This window comes from Cottoperca gobio, chromosome 6 (assembly GCF_900634415.1).
Source record: "Cottoperca gobio chromosome 6, fCotGob3.1, whole genome shotgun sequence".
In the NCBI taxonomy this organism is placed as follows: Eukaryota; Metazoa; Chordata; class Actinopteri; order Perciformes; family Bovichtidae; genus Cottoperca; species Cottoperca gobio.
This window is the reverse complement of record NC_041360.1, coordinates 6,627,318-6,646,900: the sequence shown is the minus strand read 5'-3', so window position 1 is coordinate 6,646,900 and position 19,583 is coordinate 6,627,318. Positions and strand designations below refer to the sequence as shown.

At 41.4% G+C, this 19,583-nt stretch overlaps 1 protein-coding gene across 2 annotated transcripts in view; it reads left to right on the top strand.

Moving 5' to 3' along the window:
* si:ch211-212o1.2 (transmembrane protein 189) overlaps positions 1-19,583 on the top strand; it is a 43,877-nt gene that overhangs the window by 3,087 nt on the left and 21,207 nt on the right. For both annotated transcript variants that reach the window (XM_029434824.1, XM_029434822.1), the window contains exons 2-3: positions 11,657-11,776; positions 12,072-12,163. In XM_029434824.1, coding sequence (XP_029290684.1) covers positions 11,657-11,776; positions 12,072-12,163 — 212 coding nt within the window. The remainder of the gene's footprint in view (positions 1-11,656; positions 11,777-12,071; positions 12,164-19,583) is intronic.

Sequence of the window (19,583 nt, the reverse complement as noted above, 5' to 3'; positions counted from 1 at the left end):
CTATGCCGACACTTGGTTTTGTCCTGATCTTGGACGCTGCGTGACCGGCTCCTATTGACCTTTTATTACTAGTGATGGATTTAAACTGCTATAGAAATGTTGTTATAATAAAACAACTTCACAATAGAAAAGTAGCAGCATGTCACATGTCATTTCTCACACTGTTGTCATCTGTTTTAGCATTTATTCAGGTACATGTGCCGATGTAAGTATTCTATAGACACATAATGGACACATAATTAACATAATTTTACAGGCTAGCCTATGTTCTGAAATGAATAAAACATAGGCTACACGTAAGTGATCTAAATACCATTGTCAAACAAATAAAAAAAATGAACTATTAGTTATTGTTATTAAATATGAGAGGATGAAGAGTGGGTGGAGCTTGATAGACTAACATAGTAAAGGAGAAGGGTGCTGATGAGAACCTGGGTGCTGTTTGCTTTGCCTGTTGTTGAGTAGCGCTGTTTGATGGTTAAGAGGATCACACGCATCTGAGGTCCTGACACTTTATCGCCTCTCACTGACTGGCCACGGAGCTTAGTTAGCGGACTGACGGGGTAAAAATAGTATGAAAAGTGTTCTGACACAGACTCAGACACATGTGTTACACTTAATACTCAACAGTGAAGTTTATACTCGGCCATTGAACCTGAAGTCTTGGGAAAGCTTTGAGATTGTTTTTGTAAAGATGCTCTCACGCTTTAAGAAACACCAGAAGTAAACTTTCATTTCTGCAGATGTATTAATCCACATCACGCTGTTTTGTTCCACTCTGAGTCTGTGCACAGAACAAATCTCTGTAATCACTTATTCCAATCACACATATCTCTGTTTTTTTGTATGCTGTAAACGTCTGAACAGTATACTGTATATATATAATATATAATATATATATTATATATTATATATATATTTTATATATATATATATATATATATATATATATATATATATATATCAGCTGATATCCCTTTTTATTTACATAGACATTTTTAAATGACCTTCAATATATCTTTGGCATTTCTGTACTGCAGTTTCTCATCTCTGAACATTAAATGCTAATAGCAGCCATGCATATGTATCAGTGGGGCTCTGGTTTATTGTCTACTCATTTAAAAACTTCAAAAAAATATATATATTAAAAAAATTAATTTGTGTCATTTATATGTATTGTTTTTAAACATTATCATTATGCAGTAATGTTTTCCATCAGTAGCAGCGCGGTGCAACTCTGTCTCCGAACAAGAATCATTTGTAGGCTTCAGTGATGTTTCTTACATGGGGATTAACATCAGGGACAGAAATACAGTTTTTGAACCATGGCACAATGATTGTACAAAATTAATTCCGGCTTTTATTTTATTGCAGATTTTTATTTTTAAATCAAGATTTAAAATAATGCTATAAAATAAAATGTTTCTAATAACTGTGTATTGTATCATAATACAGTTCTCCAAACATTGCAAATGGTGGTGGTAATGTGCCAGTGAATCGTAAATAAGTTTATTGTCAGTGTCGCAAAACAACAAGTGCTGTTAATGAAGGACATTGTCCACTGTCAGACACAAGACAGTCAAGTTAGATCAACTTTTCAGTGCACTATAAAAACCACACCGGAGGGGGGGCAGAGAAATTAGTCATCAGTGATTTTTCTAGCTGTAATCATAAAGAAGTATATGGTTGTGTGTGCACTTTTGTGTTTTCACCCGGTCTTCAAATAACATATAAGCTTTCCCTCATTTCAGCCAAAGGGCACAGCGGGCTGCAAGTGGAAGATGTGCTCAGCGACGCTAACAATGCTGCCGAGCCATTTTATGAAAACTTAAAAGCAGAAATGTTTCCCACATGCTGACAAGTGTCTGTTAAAGAAAAATAAACAGCTAAAATTCAAAATGTCAAAGTGTCCATTTAAGGGAGCACCACGCTGTTATGTGCTTAGTTGTTTGGGTCCGGTTCAACACTGGGAGGAGGTAAATCTAAATAGCAGTTTGGCTTGTTAGAGTTTGGAGAAGTTAGATGAGGCGTTGGCGATGCTCCATAGAGCCAAACATGTGCTCATTACAGCAAAGCTAGGATGGACAAACAGCTGGATACATCTCCCTCTCCCTCTGTTTCTGTGTCTCTCCATTTCTCTCACCAACTCTATTTATCCCCTCGTCTCTCTTCAGTCCTCCCATATGTCTGAAGTGTCACGGTCCACAGACTGCCTCTCCTCCGCTCTTTCCGCTCCCCTCTTCCTCTCATCTTCTGCTCTCTTCCTCTCCTCTCTTCCTCTTCTCTTCCTTTCCTCTTCTCTCCTCTCTTCCTCTCATCGTCTCCTCTCTTCCTATCCTCTCCCCTCTTCCTCTTCTCTTCCTCTTCTCTTCCTCTTCTCTTCCTCTTCTCTTCCTCTTCTCTTCCTTTCCTCTCCTCTCCTCTTCCTCTTCTTTCCTTTCCTCTCCTCTCTTCCTCTCCAGTTCATCTCCTCTCTTCTCATTTTCTTTCCTCTCCTCTTCCTCTTCCTCTCCTTTCCTCTCCTGAAATGCTATCTCACACTCTTTCTAATCTGCTTTCTGTATGTTGCGGGACATGAGTATCATGTATTTTTTGTCTGTCTCTGCATCTGTCTCTTGACGTGTGTGTTTGTGTAAAGGCTCTAGGGTACACGGTGTGTGTGTGTGTGTGTGTGTAATCTGTTACCCTGGAGGATCTGTTGGCAGTGCCTGCACGCGATGTAAAGAGCAATACTGATCTTGAACCTCGTTCAGCTCATCTCGCTCTAACTGCTCACATGTCAGCCTGCTCCCATTAAACACACATAAAGACTTTGTGCAGCGCAGGAGCTTCTCTGAGTGCAGCCTTTTAAGTAGAAATATCCACCAGTAGGCTTTACAGTACAGTAATATCAAGTGTGGCTTTAAGTACAAAGCTTTTTCGGAAGACAGAAAAACACTAGTTTCCAGCAGTGAAGAAATAAAGATATTTGTTTTGCAGAGATCTGCAGAATTTGCTCCGACCGATCAGGCACCAATCGCAATCGCTGATATTTGTTCTAAATAGTTGAATCGTAGCATTTATAAAGGCTTATCAGATGACGCTTCCATTTGGAGTTGAAAAGATTTCAATAATTGTTTGCTTGCTTTCTTGCAAGCTGTTCAATTCACTCTTCAGCGACACAGCTGGACACACACACACACGATTATGATCGACCCCAAAAAGCCTGATCGGATCACCGTTAGTCTGAACCCAGATATTAAACTGAACTGAATTTGTCTGTTAAAGACATGCTGCTGTGATAACACTCACTTCTCACATGTGACAGTTAACACATTCTCCCACTCACACACACACACACACACACACACACACACACACGATCACTCCTTGTACTGCTGACCGTGGGTCATGAAGGTCAGAGGTCAGAAACCAGGCGAGCATGTGTGTCACATGTGCTGCACTCGGCTTTGACCTCTGTGTGTGTACTTGTGACCTCAGTGTGCGTACGGCCAGAGTGTGCTTTAGCAGAGTCAGCAGAATCAGTAGCTTAAACTGCTCCACCTGAGTTACCGTACAGTAGTAGTAGTGTGTGCGTCCACGTTTATTTTACTGACCTAGTTTGTCTGTTTTTGATGACTACAGTGAGAAGAGTGACTCTTCTTTCTCACACTCTCTTCCTCAACACTTTGTTAACGATGTTACAAACGATGTTGCCTCAGTCACACATGTTGTTACATAATGTCACAGTAACTTGTTTGGAGCTGGACTTTTTGTCAGTTTGTGTTGCTGCTGTGGAAGATCCCAGAAGATCAATTCAGTTTTTATGCAACATTCCTCAAGGTATTATGTTTTTGCTCATGGGTAGTGATTTGTGTGTGTGCAAAGAGACACGCTTGTTTTTTTCTACTAAAGTTCTAATAAATTCTCTGATGTGGTTCATCCCTGGGGTTCATTATTCTTCCTTGAAGTTTGGGCTGATGCTGTTTCTGTAGTTGATTCTTATTTTATTTGGGTTTAACCAGCTGACAACTGATACATTGATAAAATGCACAATCCAAAATCCATCTTCCTAATCCAAAGGGTATGTAAATTAAATAACCTCCAGGTTGTACTTTGAATTGTGTTTACAGATGACAGCAGATGATATATGTTAAGTTCACAAGGCTGGACCATGAGCTTTCCAATTGGGAGAGAAATAGACATTTTACTGATGCTCTCAAATCTTGAACATCCTCAGCCTGAAAGAATATGAATCCTAAATATTAAAACTGATTTACCAGCGGAGATAACGTTAGATAGTGCTCTCACTCACACACACACACACACACACACACACACACACACACACACACACACACACACACACACACACACACACACACACACACACACACACACACCTGACCTGCTAGCTCTCTATCACTGTCTTTCCCTCACACTCTCTAACCTGCAACTTGTCCATATTTCTTCATTTTCTGTGCGGTTTTGTTCACGTTCTCATCTTCCCCCCTGCAGCTGTCCCTGAAACCCCGCAGGCCACAGCTTCACTGCAGCTAGTTACCTCAAAAGTCCCATTTCCTTCTTCTGTGGTCAGTTGATTTAGACATCCAAATTCCTGCAAATATCCAACCTTTTGGAAATCACTATCTCTACGATCTTTAGTGAAGCCTCACAGTTTAATACTCACACCTGCATGTAGAACTGCAATCTAACACCTGTGTCGTATGTGTCCTGTTGTACTGTCCGGATACTGTAAATTAATCCACACCTTCCAGCCAATCAGTATCAGAATGTTCTGTGAGCGTAGTATAAAGGCTTTTATAACCTGGTTCTAAAGTGAGTCACATGTATTGTCCCGGTAGTGGATAGCAAACATTTATTCAAATGAAAGTGTTGCAGATCGGCTTGTGCTGATTGGCGATGGGTTGATCGCTGATAGCTTTTTTCTTTGCCGATATTAGCCGATTTTAACTAACCTGCTATCAGAACTAACACGGTATAAAAAGAATCGCTACAATCATTTAGATGTTTCTGTTGTCTGTCTGATGAGTCCCGTTGATCTGCACGAGTGAAGAGTGAAATTTAAATCCTTATTATAAAGCAGTTTGCCGCCTTTTCCCAGTAGATCTATCGCCCGAATCTCCATCTTCCATATTAAAACTTTGCTCTGTGCTCCTTAAGAGCAATAAACGTTATGGATATGATTTGGATTGTGATATTAAAGATAATATATTAATGTTTAACAGAACATGATGCTGTGATATAGTCGCACAAGCACAGGCGTTGTTTGAGGAGAGGAGACACTGCTAAAAATAGTCTTTTAATGTTTAAATACTGTATTGTTTGCAGAAAGCTTAGAGGTTGGATTATTTAAAATTGATATCAGACACTGAGCTGACTCAAGATGATTATTAAAAATCTTTAATCTAAATTAAATTCTAACGTCAATAAGAATTTAATAAAATAATAAAAATAAAATGCTAAACATAAAAGAAAGAAATAATAAATATATATATATACTACTAAGAATGTTATTATTAAGGTCGCCCAACCCTAGTTGCAGATTATTACTTTTACTTGATTCACTTTTTTATTGAAACATGAGAAGTAGTATTACTAACTAGTTAGGATTTACTGACGACGTGTGATTTTAGAAGCTTGGTTAAATTAACTGTGCAGAAGCATTTGGTTGGAAAGAGTCGGAAGGCACAGGTTGGTAGGTAAAGCACACAGCACACATACACATGAATGATATGCACACACACTCAGACACAGGCAGACACAGTTTACACACATACACAGTGCATTTATGGCTTTAGGCGAGCCTTCTAGGCACAATTCTGCTGTTGACCTTGACCAACGCAGGAAAGGAGCTGGAAATGCTGTGCATTTTCAGAGATGAGCTGTGTGTGTGTGTGTGTGTGTGTATATAATTATCCTTATGAGGGCCGCAGATGAATATGTTGGTAGCAGAAAGCCCAGGAGATGAGGTGATGGCATACAGCACACACACTCGCACACAAAGGAACACACACATGATGGGATCTGTCCATCCTTTTTTTTGTCTCCACAGGGGAGGAAGGCTGGAGCAGGGCCTAGTTACACTGGCTCTCATGTGGGTTAAAATGTGTGTGCGTGTGTTATTGTGTCTAGATGTATGCATCTGTTTGTCTTCAAATGTGTGTGTGTGTGTGTGTGTGTGTGTGTGTGTGTGTGTGTGTGTGTGTGCCATTGTGTCGGTATGCCGTTATTGAATCTCATTTGTCACATTCCTCTCTTTGTTGCTGTTGAATCTACAGGGTAATGGATTTATTAAGTTTGTCTGGCAGGGTTGTGAGCGCGCACATGCGTATAAAGACATACATACTGTGTTTGTGCTCGTGTGTGTCGTCTCTTCATCTGTGGTATGTGTACTTTGCGTTGATGTTGGTTTTGTGTGTGCCAATGAGTGTGTGTATCTCTGTGTTGTGTGCTAGGATTGTGTGTGTGTGTGTGTGTGTGTGTGTGTCCCAGGTTCTGTGGTCCGCCGAGATCAGATGAAAGGAAAGAGGCCTGTGACTGATCCACTCCCTCTGAACAAGGGAATTCGACCTCCCCTCTTCCCCTCCTCTCCCTCACCCTCTTTGTGTCTCTCTACCTCTCTCCCTCACCCCATCCTCCCCTGTTACTGTCATTCTCTCTCAGTGTCTCTCTCTCCCTCATCGCTCTCTGTCTCCCCCTCTTTCATTCTCTTTCTCTCTGAGCATGTGACCCACTTTTACCACCCACATCTCTCTCTCTCTCTCTCTCTCTCTCTCTCTCTCTCTCTCTCTCTCTCTCTCTCTCTCTCTCTCTCTCTCTCTCTCGCTTTCTCCCCCTCTCCCTCTCACTCTCCCGAGTCCCATCTGAAGACAGCCTACTGAGAGCAAACCAGGGGACACAGAAAGAGAGACGGAGAATAAAAAGAGTAGCAGAGCAGTCTGTATTCTGTTCGTACATACAGCATCACCCTCTGCGATTAATGTGCCTAATGTGTTAGCAGTCTATACACGAGTATGAATAAGTGTTCGTAAACACAGTTTATCTCAGAGGCAGATTGTAGGTGATGGGAAGAAGAAGAAGAAGCACAAAAAGGCGTGGTCGAGGCGTGTGACTCGCTCTTTGAGTCGCTGTCAGGCCGGCTGTTCAGTACGACTTTCTTTTTGTCAGAAGCTCCGTAGGTGGTTTTTCAGCGTGCGAGCGCGTCTGGCTCACTTGTTTGCTGTTTTTGTGTTCTCGCCTTTGGTTCGTCCCTTGCTGTGTGAATGTGATCATTTGATTGGTCCTCACTTCTCCAACTTGAACATGGGAATATGTCCTTGGTGGTGGAGTCTTATTGAGTTTATAGTACTGAAACAGTGCTGATTCCTTAACATTTACAATCAAATCTTAACTATTTCTTATTTGTGCATATCAGGGCAAATTGCTTATCTATGGTTTTATTGGGTCAAATGTTAATAATACATTGTGTATTATAGACCAGCTCCGCACAATGCCCATGTATTATTCTATGAATAGATCCAAAGCAATGAAACCATGGTTCCACCAACAGGCCATTTCCACTTAAACATTAATCCAGCAACCCGATCCTATTTTTTTTAAGCCAGGGGCATTACGTCCGCTAAATTAAATGTGGGGAATGTTTTTTACCGGTCCTTCTGTCTGAAATCTTAGAGCTACCGTGGTTCAGAAGTGACCTGTAGCCAGTAGCGATTTAGGTATTCGACCCCAGACGAACACATTGTATCCCCTCTTACAAATTTGACCTACAATTTGTAAAATCCTAATACCAAACTGTTTTTAACAAAAAATATTGGAACAGTACCTACATTTCATGTCATTATTTATCAACATGTATATGTAACATATGTAGTAAAGGTTTGTTGGCTCAGTACAAACAAGAAAATATGTATTTATCAGCACACGCACCTGTTCTACAACCGCCTGCTCATGAAAAACATCTCAGAAAAAACAACAATCTCATCGTATGAATCTTCTCACTTATTCTGCAGGTTTTGTTCAAATATTCTGTAATTTGGGAGAAGCACAGACTGTTAATAAGTAGCTTCGTCAATCTCACAGAGGTTGGGGTTGTAATTTGTGTCATATAAAACACAGTGCCAAAGTGGCTTTGAATTGATTCAGGCTTAGTTGACCGCAGTTGATATGTGGTAGATGTGTAACTCACAGTTTGGCCCCATGACGTTTTTGCTCAGTTTGTGTATTTGCTTACATTCCGTCACATCGATCTGGATTTGAATCTTTTGTGTTCATGTTAGTGAACGTCAAAATTGCTCTTACTGTCTATATTTGAACTCTCTTCAGTCCCTCACCCTAATTTCCTGTTACTTGACAAACAGCAGAGAGACGTAAAGGGGTCTACTTTCTGTCTCCCCTCTCCATTAGTCTATTAGTATTCAGGATGTGTTGCCTGCTTGCCTGCTGCCCGCCACTCATTCCCCAGACAGCGAATCAGCCGGCGTTGATTAATTTCAGCCTATTAGCACCCCTCGTTCCCCTCCCCCGGCTCCGCCCAGGTTAAATCCCAGTGCACACCCGCGTGCGCGCTCGCAGGCGGGGGGTGCTGCTGGGTGAGCGATGGCAGAGAGGTTGCCAGGGAGCCAGTTGTTGTCAGAACGATATTAATGAGTGCGCTGCTCTGGCCCTAAGAGTGTGTGTAGATGTGTGTGTGTGCCAGTGTGTTTGTGTTTACGTGTGTCTAAGTGTACGTCTTTCATTTTGGTGTTTGTGCGCCGCGTGTGTGTGTGTGTGTGTGTGTGTGTGTGTGTGTGTAGGTTGAGAGGTTCGTGTTTGGTGATGTTTATGTTCAAACATGCTCGCATATGTCCAGCTATACATATATGCGTGTAGAGGCTGTTTTTGTGTGTATGTCTGTTGTGTGATATCTAGCAATGCCATGGCCTGAGGGACAAGGGCTTATGTGTGTGTGTGAGAGAGTGTGTGTGGGAGTGTGTGTGTGTGCTCTGCGGAGGCCTGTCCTAGTTTCCTTCCCCTCACCAGGGAGCCGGAGGATCCAAGGACTGACGCACATCACCTGACAGCCGCCCCACTGCTCCACGGCCCTGCACCGTGTGTGTGTGTGTGTGTGTGTGTGTGTGTGTGTGTGTGTGTGTGTGTGTGTGTGTGTGTGTGTGTGTATACGTACGTGACGGAGATGGAGTGTCTGAATTTGTGTATGTGTCAGAGGATATGTGTGCGTAATCGAGAGAGATGTGAGAATGTGTTAGGATCAGTAGGAGCATCATTCTGTCTGTGAGCGCTCACATGCATGTTGAGTGCAGATGCAGTGAGAAAAGTTAGAGGGAGTGAATCTTTGGTGTAGTCATCCCTTTAGGTGTGTGTGTGTGTGTGTGTGTGTGTGTGTGTGTGTGTGTGTGTGTGTGTGTGTGTGTGTGTGTGTGTGTGTGTGCGTGCGCGTGTGTGTGTAATCGTACCTTGGGGCAGAGTGGAGAAAATGGTGTCACATGAAGCTCGGAGACAACAGAGCTAACTGCGCTCTACTTAACCTCAGTATGTATTTAGGGTGTATGGACTGGAAACACATTACCTGGACTGTACAGGATGATGTAAACACACATGGTTATTTCACTGGACCTGGGACAAGCAAATCTGAGAAAAGCCATTTGTATTTCATTGCTGTCAGTCGAAACTCCCCTTACCATCTTTTGCCACTTTTGTTTTATGTTTTCAGTGCGTCTTGCATTTCTCTGAAGGGAGCCGTAAACTAATGTCCATTGTCTAACGTATTTAATGGCACGGTTCTTTGGAAATTAAGTTCTCCTATTTCACTCCGCACAGCTCAGGGTGAGCAGATCATTTTCCTGGAATGCTGCCTAGTAACGTTTTTGTTGCTGTTGTGTTCCACCGCCAGCTACGTCAGTGTGCCACAGTCACAAAGAAACAATCACTCTATTTTTAAATTGCATTAACTTCCTTTTAAACAGTAAACCTTCACTGGATTGTATCACAGCTTTCATACTGGTCCACTGTTTTAGAGTTGTAGAATACAGGCCTGTGTTTAATGTTGTCCTGTAAGCCGGGTCCACATCATCCAATAAATAGGCTTAATTTGCGCAGGGATAATATTATATACGGCTTTATGTATGTGGATTTTGTCACTTTAACACAGAGATATATGCCCCAGCGTTAGGGCATCACAACACCCAAAATAAGTGTTAAACAAAAATATGCACAATACGTAATAATAGAGTGTTTTGAAACATCCAAGAGTTGCAAAGTCAAACTCATTTAGAAGCTTAACTTTGGTCTTCTCTTAAATTAGCCATCTGTCTCTTCACAACTTTGATACCATCTATTTTTAGAAGGTGAAGGGTCACATTTGATGATCCGTAAAATATCCATAATCACATATTTTAAATCTCCCATGACCACTTCAATCCTTACCTTATGAGAGGCTGATAGCATATTCATAGTCACACAGGCCTATAGGCGCACACACTCATAGGCCTGTGTGCTTTATTAAAAAAAACTGTCATGAATATCTTATAGGCTGCTAATGCTGTGTGATACGTTAGGATCTGAACACATTAAAGTTTTAAAAGCACATTTGACTGGAAAAGAGAGAAGGATTAAGAGAGGGGGTGATGAGAGAGAAAGAACAAAAGAAAGTGACTATATTATTTGATTATATTTGTACGTTCTATAGTTTATTTCTGTAAGTGTGTGAGATATTCTGTTATCAAATTTCCTGTTCGGGCTGACGGGTCAGACATGTTTGAACAAAGAAACAGTAAATAAAGGGACAATATAAAGATGGAAGACTAAAGACACTGTTAAAGTAAAAACCCTGCAGTACGATATGGTGCTCTGTTATATTAAATGAATAGATCAGCGACGTGTGTGTGTGTGTGTGTGTGTGTGTGTGTGTGTGTGTGTGTTAAATAATTCAGTATCTCTAATCTTCAGGGTTGTGAGGCTGAAGGCTTTTGAGTGACCCTCCCATCTCTCTCATAATATTGCTGATATGCGAGTTTAGAGTATGAGTAGTTTTAGTGAGTCCCTCTCCCTCTGTCCTTTAGTTAATACTGCTGACCTATGAGTTTGGCCTTGTCCCTGCAGAGGCCTACCTCCCACCTGAAACAGGCCTCTGTGTGTGTGTGTGTGTGTGTGTGTGTGTGTGTGTGTGTGTGTGTGTGTGTGTGTGTGTGTGTGTGTGTGTGTGTGTGTGTGTGTGTCCATGCGGGCTTGGTGCTTCGTCAGCGATGGTGTTTCACATATGAGAGGTCGTGACCCCGTTGCCTGGAGTACACTTGTCTTCATCTGACTGATTACATATTAACACCCTGGACACACACATACACACACACACACACACACACACACACACACACACACACACACACACACACACACACACACACACACACACAGTCATTGTGGTGGAATGGTCCTTTGACCCTTGGTAAGGAGTGGGTTGTTATCCCAGTGGTTGCAGGGACCTCACCCAGTTCATTAATACAACACATCAGAGCCAAACTCCATCAACTTCTTATCGTTTCCACTCTCGTCTTCAACCTCCTCTCCTCGTAATAATCAGCACACATTACCCAAGAATAAAATCTTTATTTTGATGATGCTCAAATAAATAAAATTTATTGTCATTTGTGTTCTTCAGGTAAGCGGCTCCAGGAGTGGTTGTGTGTTGTTCTGTGCCTCTTCCTTTTCATCATCAACTTCTCCTTCCTCGTCCTGCACTTCTCCACTGTTCACACCTACAAGATCATCCTTTGCATCGGTGAGCTGGCAGTCAGAAAGACTGATCATAGAGTAATTACCAAGCTAATATAAAGCTTCCCTCTGTAAAGATATCAATTTAAAACCACAAGAGTTATTTATTTAGCAATTTTTAAAAATAAATGTTGAAAATATTTTTTCTAAATGAACCAGTGCAGTCCCTAATCACTTTTCCAGTCCACATGAGGTTTTTGTAACGTTTTAGTAATATTGGGTTTTTAGTGTTTGCTTGCATATCTAATAACAACATATGTTATTGCTTTTTTCCGGTGTCTCTCTCTGTGTTCGTGTGCCAGTCCTAGGAATAGTGACGGCAGACTTTGCATCGGGGATGGTACACTGGGGAGCGGATACCTGGGGCTCTGTGGACATCCCTGTTATTGGCAAGGTGAGCACACATAAGTATTCTGTATATACTTACAGCCCGACTGTCTAGTCTGCAATAATAAACAACTTTCTTATAATTTGCAATCAATTAATTATTGTACAAAGCTAAGTCTCATGTTCCTCAGTTTACCCTGAAATCATTATTCTGCCACAACTGAACTGGTACATTGATAATAGCCGTACAAATGAGTCACACAGTTTTGGAGTAATGTAACAATTGTTGTTGTGTTACCTCTCACCTCTCTCTCTCTCTCTCTCTCTCTCTCTCTCTCTCTCTCTCTCTCTCTCTCTCTCTCTCTCTCTCTCTCTCCCTCTCCCTCTCTCTGCATGCTGGGAGTTTGTGTGCGAGTGAGACGCTGAGCGTGTGCTTTTCTATTCTTCTTTTTTGATTCTTTTGTTAATAATAGGTGTTAATTTAACTTAATTTACTGGTGATAGTTTAATTTAGTTGACTTTTGGTGCATTTTGGTGTGTGGGTTTTCTCTTGCCGGTGTCTCGCCGGTCGGTGTCTGACGTCATGGTAAATGGGGAATCCGCCAAGTTCGCGAGGAAGCACGGCATCAACATTTCTGCCGGCTTCTCGTGTAGTGTAGAGGAGATAGGTTTAGCTGTCAAAGTCCCTGGCGCGGATGAACGGTGCAGTTGTCATTTTCCTGTATCAGGTGGAAAAGGTGCTCCGCGTCATAGAGACAGGTATCGTGGTGAATGAGATGTTTTGTGCTTGTTACTGCCACTCACTCAACCCAGACATGATTGAGCTGTCCAGACATGGGAAAGTTGTTTCCCCGGTGAAAATGATTCTGTCTGGATGTAAGTCTCAGTTACTGAAACAAGTAGTGTCTCACCGTAGACAGCTTTATATGATTCTTAATAACCGCTTCCATGTTAAATTGGATGATTACGACTACGTGATTTTTGCCACCTCATCTGGTATGAAATGTTTTGGTTGCGGGGAGGAGGGACACACCACAAGAGCCTGTCCGAGGCGCGGGGATCCAGCTCCATCTGGTCCTGGAGGGGCGGCGGCTGATGCGGCGGGGGGATCTCCGCCGAGGGTAGCCATGGCTCCGGCGGAGGGATCTCGCCCGCTCCAGCTGTGTCCGACCTGGCGCACGAGGTGTGTGGTTAATTTAAGTGGTGTGGAGGATATATAATGGGGAAAAAAATTACCAAGATAAATGTTAAACGTTTTCCTCCAACAAACTAAAAACCAACATGGTGTAAAGGTTGAGGATTACTTTCCAGATTTGGTTGTTTTTTATACCTCAACCAGACTCCATATGAGTCAAAGAGAGGAGTCTGGCCTCACTGACCAGGAGATTTTTAGATTAAAGAAACTTGTGTTAAAAATATAAAAAATTAATAAACATTGATGATGCGTGTTTTAATTAATTATTATTATTTTTTTGCTTTTAACATCTCAGCAGTGATGGATAATTTCAGAGTGGGTGTTTTAAATGTGAATGGAGCTAGAGTTTTTTTTTTAAAAGAGCCAAATATATGAAACAGCTAAAATGAAACATGTTGATGTACTTTTATTTTACAAGAAACGCACAGTGACAGTTTTAATGACACAGACTGGAGGAGAGAGTGGGAAGGGGAAGACATTTTATGCCACAACACTTCTCTGAGTGGAGGAGTGGGCTTCCACTTCTCCAAGCTGTTCACTCCAGTGTCACTGGAGGTTGAGCATTATTGAGAGGATGTTGCTATTAGTTAAAGCAAGGTTTGACCTTTTTATAGCTGTTTTTATAAATGTGTACGCTCCAACAATTGATACAAAGAGGAAGCTGTTTATACAAAATGTTAATGATGTTTTAAATGGCTGTGCCTCCGAGGATTTTTCATTCTTGGAGGGGATTTTAACTGGACAGAAATGCATCTTTAGATCGCAATCACGCAGAGCCAGATCCAGCATCCCAGCATGCTCTGAGGCAGCAGGTCCACTCCCATGGTCTGGTGGGTGTATGGCAGAGGATGCATGCAGATGCTAGACAATACACATTCTCCCACGTGAGCGAAAATAGGATTTCTTCAGCCAGGTATGACAACAACATGAGGGAGGTCTGGGACGGCATGTAAACCATCACAGGCTGCAAGAAGAAGGGCAGCAACACAACAGAAGGGGATACTGTGAGAGCAAACCAGCTCAACCTGTTCTACAACAGGTTTGATAGCCCAGCTGTTGCAGCCAGGAGCTGCCCACCCAGCACCTCCCTACACACCCCTGCCCTCACCTCCCCCAACACAGACACCCAGGCTGCCTCCAGGGACTTTGCAACCACCCTCCCCCCATCATCACCATGGATAATGTAACACCCGTCCCCCCACCATCACCAAAGATCAGGTGAGGAGAGAGCTGAAGAGACTGCGTCCCAGTAAAGCAGCTGGCCCGGACGGAGTGTGTCCAAGGATGCTAAAGGCCTGTTCTACTGAACTCGGGGAGCCCCTTCAGTGTATGTTCAACCTGAGCTTGCGGCTGGGGAGTGTCCCAGTTCTCTGGAAGACTTCATGTCTCATCCCTGTCCCCAAAAAAGAAACACCCTAGGGAACCAGATGACTTCCGGGCGGTTGCACTGACATCACACATGATGAAGACCATGGAGCGGCTGTTGCTCCATCACCTCAGACCCCAGGTCCGCCATGCACAAGATCTTCTGCAGTTCGCATACCAGGCGAAGGTGGGCGTGGATGACTCCATCCTCTATCTGTTACACAGGGCTTACTCTCATCTGGACAAGGGGAGTGGCGCGGGGAGAATGATGTTCTTTGATTTCTCCAGCGCCTTTAACACCATCCAGCCCCTACTCCTGAGAGATAAGCTAACAGAGATGAGGGTGGACTCACATCTGGTGAGATGGATCACGGACTACCTCACAGAGAGACCACAGTACGTCAGGCTGAAAGGCTGCACATCCGACACTGTGGTCAGCAGTACTGGAGCGCCACAGGGGACAGTACTCTCCCCTGTCTTGTTCACCATCTACACCTCTGACTTCCAGCACAACTCTGAGCTCTGCCACATGCAGAAATACTCAGATGACACTGTGATCGTTGGCTGTGTCGGGAAAGGACAAGAGGGGGAGTACAGGAGCCTGGTGGAGGACTTTGTGAGGTGGTCCAAGTCGAACCATCTGCAGCTGAACACCTCCAAGACCAAGGAGATGGTGGTGGATTTCCGAAGGATCAGGCCACACCTGCAAACTGTGTCCATCGAGGGGGTCGACGTGGAGGTGGTCAGGTCCTACAAATATCTGAGCCTGCAGCTGGACGACAAGCTGGACTGGACGGCGAATATGGACACTTTTCATAAGAAAGGGCAGAGTCGTCTGTACTTCCTAAGAAGGCTGGGGTCCTTCAAAATCTGTTGTCCCTGTCCTGCTCCACAGACAGGCTCAAGAACTCTTTTGTCCCCCTGGCCATAAGACTGTACAACTCCTCTTGGTGACGGCAGGGGGATTCAGATTCAATTCAATTTCAAATCACAACAGCCTGTGCTTTCACTTTGTATATATAAGTTTTATTGTATTTCTACCATTTATCACTTTATCACTTAATTTTACTTTTTATTTTATTTTAAGTCTTATTTGAAATGCACATTTGTAATGGCGGGAGGGGGGGGGGGGGGGGGGGGGGTAGATGGGTAATTGTTAAATTGTGTAAATGTTTTAAGCTACTGGATGCCTGAATTTCCCTCGGGATAAATAAAGTATCTATCCATCTATCTATCTATCTATCTATCTATCTATCTATCTATCTATCTATCTATCTATCTATCTATCTATCTATCTATCTATCTATCTATCTATCTATCTATCTATCTTCATCATTTTAATATTTTTGCTTTTATGTAATGTTTTTATTAGAAACGTTAATGCCAAAAAGTGCATATTGGCAAGTACCTTATTTATTTCTGGAGTATTTTTGCAAGTTTTTTTGTCTCTTTTAACATTGTTTTTTAGTCTTTATAATGTAGTTTTTACTGAGAGTGTTTTTATCATGGGAGCTGTTTACAAAAAGACAAACAAGGAAAAGTGACAGCTCCTAAACTTCCTCTTAAGAGTAGTCAAAATGGCCATATATGTAAGCAGAAAGATGTGTAAATAAAGTGTTTAAAAAAAATCTAAAACAAATCTCTCTGTCTCTCTATCTCTGTACCTCTCTCTCTCTATGTCTGGGAAAAGGAAATTAAATGTTTCAATCTAGTCCATCAAAAAACAATAAAAGTCATTTTAGAAAAAACAGGTTGAATGATTGAGAATGCAGCTTTGCTCCAAGTCCTCCTGACTGTTCATTAGTGATGTGTGGGTCAGTCGCACCCACTCGTTATGAGAGCCCAACATGCAAAAATATGATTTATGATATATTTGGCTTTCTGTATTGTGTGTCAAAGTCACTAGCTTGAGGATCAGTTTGGTATGTGCTTTACATTTCATACAAACGGTAATGGGATTCTTGGCTGTTAGAGGTTTGTCCAAATAAAAGCTTGTACTCAACCTCAAGGCCTTTTAAGAATACATGAGATTATAGTTAACATTTTTGTGACCAAGTGGATTTTAGACTACAGAGAGGATAGTGTACCATATCAGGGTCCCCTCTCCCCTGAGGCCCCTTCCCCATGGTGGTTGCACCTTATTCCCCCGAGTCTCAGGACTGCCATAGTGACCTGGAAACTAAATATCATTGTCTCACTGAGGATCTTCCTGTGCAACATAATGTCCATTGTCCCCAATACACACATGACGCACACACCTACATGGACACATGCTGTGAATGGCCTCACCTTGAATTACAACCTATTACCATACAGTGCCAGAAGACATGTATGCACATATGTGTGTAGGCCTGTATGAAGATTGATGCACATACATTTAATTTTCAAATTAAAACATGTCGCCTACATTAATGCACACACACATTTCCCTCAGCCAATCAGAGTAAAGGTTTTCCTCATTTTAGCCAATTAAAATCCGTATGATCAGGAGCAGCTTGCAGATTGGTTCATGTGAACTTTGTTTTGATTGATGGGATGAGAGTTCAGTGGGTGGGTGTATTTCGTCTTATATTTCTTTTATTTATGAAATATTCATTGATAATTAATTTATGGAAATGTTGAGGCTCATGTGTGTTTTGAGACCTGAAGACATAATTACAACGATAGTTTTGCTGATATTTATGCTGAACCAATATGTTATCATTGTTTGATTAATACTGTTGTAATAGTATTCACTATTTAATAAAAGATTCATGAGATCTATCAAATCTCCTGGAAAAAATGCTTATTATAAAAAGTTAAATATGTCCATATGTACTATATGATTAGAATAGTGTTATGTGCATATTGTCATTATTATAATGGAACAGTTCTAATTAAACACACATATAATGTTATAACTCACATTATATATAGTGTATAGTCTTATTTGGAGAATCTATTTATAAATGTTATCAGATCTTAGAAATCTGCACACAAGATTTTCAATTAAATTTTACAAAAGTCACACAATAAATCTCAAATTACAAAACGTTACAAAACTGCAGTTTTACAGGGTATTTTACAGTTTGTGATGCTAAAGTGACTTCCTGTTTAAATTAATTGCTATTGATTGCGCTACGACTCATTTACTCAATACTAATATTTAAAGCACCAGTGTGTAGAGTTTAGGGAGATTTATTGCCAGAAATGGAATACAATATTCAAAACTATGTTTTCATAAGTGTATAATCACCTGAAACTCAGTATTGTTGTGTTTTGCGATAGTTTAGAATGAGCTCTTCATATTTACAATGCAGCGGGTCCTCTTCCATGCCATGTAGCACTGCCATATTTCGTAGCCCAGAAGGGACCAACCAAACATTGATTACCTGAAGGCCACCGTAGTTCTCCGACACACTTGGAAAGGTAGGGGTGAGTGGAGGGTTATTCAGTTGGCTGCAATCTGCAACCTCACCGCTAGACTTCACTAAATCCTACATACTGCTCCTTTAAGTCTTTATTGCCCAAGACATTTATTAAGTTTTAATGGTGCAACACACTTTAATAAAAACAAGTAGTTTCTAACAACTTAGGAAGGAGTTTACAATTAAACTCAATAGCGGATTTATGAAAAGCTGTCGCAACTCAATCCTGAGAAGTGGTGGCTGTAATTTGATACTGGAAATATGATGGAAGATGCTGAAGCATAAGCTTATAAATTAAAGAATAAAGTGGATTTTTCAATTTGATTTGCAAAGAAGGTCGAAACATTTATAGCATGAAAGCCATCATTGAGCTACATTGAGCTATATATTAAAATAGTGTTGACTGAATCAAATTAAAAGCAGTTTGTAAACTATTTGCAAATTACAAAACACAACCACTATTACCAGCTAAATAAATAATTGCCTCTAAAATGTTAATATTCCATTTAATAAAATATTATGAGTTAATATTGTTGATGAGGCTTTGTCAACCCACAAGTCCCACTGAGACATTATTGATAGCCTATTTAGTCTGATTAATCCTAAAGTTTAATATCATTCTTTTTCATTTGGTATGGAGTTTTTAATGTAAAATGTTCTGGCAGGCTATTGTCCTATCATTGGGTCAAATCTCTGCGTGTGTACCGCTGAACCGAATGCATTTTGATTATATTTGTGCCACATTTTGTTATCTAGATAACAACCAATTTTTGTACATGCATTGCACCAACAGTAGACTCTAAACTATGTTTTTTCCATCCCTGTGGTACTGTTTGTATATGCCGAAGTTACTGTGTGGTTTGATGTTTATTTATGGTGTGGCATTTATTGGGGTTTGGGGTAGTTACTGGGACCAAAGGCACGGCGGCAGCCACAGATTTGCATGGTGTGTCGGACACTGTAGGAGACTTCTAATAAAGACTTTAACTGGAAGAGAAGAATGGACCTTTCCGGAGAACAGAGGGATATAGTGGAAAATGGTGTGTGTGTGTGAGAAAGAAGGTGTGTGTTTTTGTGTCTGTGTGTTGTTTTGAGACTGAGAATAAAGCAGGCCTGTTCTCCCAGTTAATCCTAGTTTGAATATCAAAGAAGAGCACAATGGAGAACACCTGAGGCTAATAGTGGTTGCAGTTATAAATGTAGACAACACATTTGAAGCCAGTGATGCTCTTTGTTACTTGTTTTTTCTGTAATTTCCTTGTTTTTTTGTTTGTGTATGTACAGTATGTATGTACTGTGTGTGTACATGTGTATGTTCTTACTTTGATCCCTGTTGTTTCCAACTCCATAACTTCACCATAAGGGGATACCTAACAGTCATAAGAGTCAGCTGTTATAGTATCATAAATAATATTTCCAGCAGTGAAGGCCACGGAGCAGTAACAGCTGCCACTGGAGACTACATTTTCGATCCGTCAAAGTCCTTTGCCCAGTATGGCCAGTATGGTCTCCAGAATCTG